We start from the raw sequence: 3,249 nt of genomic DNA, 5'->3' as shown, positions 1-3,249 counted from the left end.
CTCCTGTGCCCTGGTTACCACTAATCTACTCTCTAAGGATGCATGTCGTTCTTGTGACTTACCATGGTGGTTACTGGTTTTGTTTCCAAGACAAGAGCTAAGTGGAAAAGCTCCAACTCCCTCAGCAGTTGGAATAGGAGACAGATATCTGCAAGTTCATCAAAAGCTGAACCATCATAACTGTGCCATACACTCTGGGTTGAATCATTTATCTGATTGTGTAGACTAAAAGAATGTAGATGTCCAGGGCATCAAAGGAAAGAAAGTTTTCTATTGATGAGCTTTCTCAGGGCACCTTTCATATCCTTATTCCTCAAGCTGTAGATGAAGGGGTTCATCATGGGTGTCACCACAGTGAATAGGACAGCACCAATCTTATCAGTGTCCTCAGGGTGAGTGGAGGAGGGGAAAAAGTACACACCTACAATGGTTCCGTAGAACAGTAATACAACTGTCAGGTGAGAGCCACAAGTGGAGAAGGCTTTCCACTTTCCCTGTGTGGATGATATTCTCAGGACAGCTCTGATGATGCAGACATAGGAGAAGAAGATGAGTGCAAAGGGGAAGATGATAACTGATAAACCCACAATAAACAACACAAGTTCATTGATCATTGTGCCTGAACAGGACAGTTTGAGAAGAGGGGCCAAGTCACAGAAGAAGTGTGGGAGGGTGTTGTGGTCACAGAAGAGCAATTGAATGAGCAGAAGGGTGTGCGTCAGAGCTATAATATTACTGAGGAGCCACGAGATGACAGTGAGCAAAATGCAGAACCTGGGTCGCATGAGAGTTATGTAATTCAGAGGGTGGCAGATCGCCACAAAGCGGTCGTAGGCCATGGTCCCCAAGAGCAAATTGTCAGTGACGACAAACACAATAGAAAAGTATATCTGTGTGATGCAGCTCTCATAAGAGATGGATTGGCTGTTGATTTGAATATTCACCAGCATTTTGGGGACTGAGTTGGAAATAGAGGAAATATCAGCAAAGGATAGATTGGCAAGGAAGAGATACATGGGGGTATGAAGGTACGTATCCAAGCTGATGGCCAGAATGATGAGCCCATTCCCAACCACAGTGACCAGGTACATACCCAGGAAAAGCACAAAGAGGAGGTTTTGATGTTCAGCCTGGTTGGAGAGTCCTAGGAGAATGAATTCAGTGATGGTGGTTTGGTTTCCTTGATGCATGTTTCTGCTGATCTGAAGAAAGGAATACAAAGTCTTCATAATTCTACAAGAAAACTTAGCATGGTGTCATTTGACTGCAGTCATTGCAGTGAAGCACTTCCTTTTGGCTGATGGGCAATAAAGTTTCTTCTGCTTATTAAGTGGAAGTGCTACTTAATAAGGAAGTATTTCAGCAGTGTAGAGATTTGGAAAATGTCATGGAAAAAGACAGGACATGGCAGATACTTCTCAATGAACATGTTTTAAACTCTAACAGGATTCTGAATGTGACTTTTCCAGTTGGTTTTAAATGTAGTTTCAATCTCCCAAATGAGGATCGTAGGTGAGGCATACCCTATATTCTAAAGATGTTATATACATGTGCAGCAATTACTTAAAAGTGACCAAACTGTTCCCCCTGTTCAACTTTATCCTTTAAATCTAAGAGAAAAACAATTTCAAGTCTTGTGGAAGTGAAGAGACTGGGAAAGTAAACACAACTGAGGGTTAGGAATGGCTATGGGAGTGTACACCATTGTGTGGGTGCTTCATCCCACTAATCCAGAACAAGTGCTTTTGAGGAATGAGTACAAGAAGGAGCAACGAGGGTTTTACTTCATCTGTGGCTACATATTAGCTTCAAGAAAATTTAGGGGGCACACAAACACTTAAAGATTTCTGTTTGCCTCTCACTTCTAAAGGTGAGGGGTCACTGGATCAGGTCATGATGGCAGGGGTAGAGGGAAAGATGGTGGTTAGTATGGCAATACTGCATTTTCACCCATGGCATGGCATAAATATGTGAATTTCCCATAGGACACGTGATGCTATAGGAGGTCATTGCAGTCAAGTCACCTTGTTGAGATTCCAATCCAGAAATAGCCTATCGGGGCAGAGGAGGCTGTAGCAATAAGAAACCATGAGGTGGCTCTCTTAAGAAACAGAGATCTTAAAGAGATCAGGGACATAATTCATTGTCCTTGTCAGGGGACCGCATAATAGGGCAGTCTCCAAAAGGGAGCCTCTGACGAACCTCAAAATGATCTCAAGAAACACAAGGCCTGCCACATATAAGGCACCAGCTGCTAGTATCTATGGCAACAGAGCAAGGAAAGAACATACGCTCCCACCTTTCTGCTGTACAACCCAAGCTACACATCAGATCTGAGGTCAAAAGGGAGGACCCATGCTTTGAATTGATAGTGAAGCTGAAGTTTAAAATTGGGCAGGACTTGGTTTTTTAATACCTGGAAATAGATCTTCAGTATCAAATTTAAACTTTTTTTTTTGAGCCTGAGTCTCGCTCTGTCGCCCAGGCTGGAGTGCAGTGGCGCGATCTCCACTCACTGCAAGCTCCGCCTCCCGGGTTCACGCCATTCTCCTGCCTCAGCCTCCCGAGTAGCTGGGACTACAGGCGCCGGCTACCACGCCCGGCTAATTTTTGTAATTTTAGGAGAGACGGGGTTTCACCGTGTTAGCCAGGATGGTCTCGATCTCCTGACCTCGTGAGGCTGGTTTCGATCTCCTGACCTTGTGATCCGCCCCTCTCGGCCTCCCAAAATGCTGGGATTACAGGCGTGAGCCACTGCGCCCAGCCAAATTTAAACATTTTTAAAACCTTAAGTGGCCAGAAAGGTAAATGGATATCACAAGGTGTCATCTAGGAGTAGGGAAGGGAGATTGGAGCTAGTATGATTTTCGTTGTGACTTATTGAAAATAACATCAGCTTGGGATCAAAGAGACGTTGGTTCCTCTTTCTACTCTCTTCACAATGTCTCCTTCTCATTTTATCCCTCTCTTCTACCTGTCTTCAAAATCACTTGTCTTTCAAAGATTTTCTTTCTATTCAGGGGCCAGAAAAGAGGAAATCATCTCTGGAATTCCAGAAAACTTAAAGGCATTGGAGATTGAAGCAGAGATCTGAAGTCTCTTTCCTCCTGAAAAGCTTGGCTTACAAATCAGAGAGAAGGGAAAACAGATGCAGAAGGGAGAATCCACAATAAAACTGAAATGAGCTAAATAACTAGCAGGCATCTATATTGAAGATACAGACTGGACTGTGGTTAACAAGTCCTAGGC

General features: G+C 43.9%; 1 protein-coding gene across 1 annotated transcript; it reads right to left on the bottom strand.

Moving 5' to 3' along the window:
• Positions 1-251: 251 nt before the first annotated feature.
• Positions 252-1,229, bottom strand: LOC105552853 (olfactory receptor 1S1). Its single transcript, XM_011998631.1, has one exon. The coding sequence runs from the start codon at positions 1,227-1,229 to the stop codon at positions 252-254; it is 978 nt and encodes a 325-aa protein (XP_011854021.1).
• Positions 1,230-3,249: the final 2,020 nt, after the last annotated feature.

Source organism: Mandrillus leucophaeus, unplaced genomic scaffold (genome assembly GCF_000951045.1).
Source record: "Mandrillus leucophaeus isolate KB7577 unplaced genomic scaffold, Mleu.le_1.0 Scaffold578, whole genome shotgun sequence".
Taxonomy (NCBI): domain Eukaryota; kingdom Metazoa; phylum Chordata; class Mammalia; order Primates; family Cercopithecidae; genus Mandrillus; species Mandrillus leucophaeus.
This window is presented reverse-complemented; position numbering and strand designations above follow the sequence as displayed.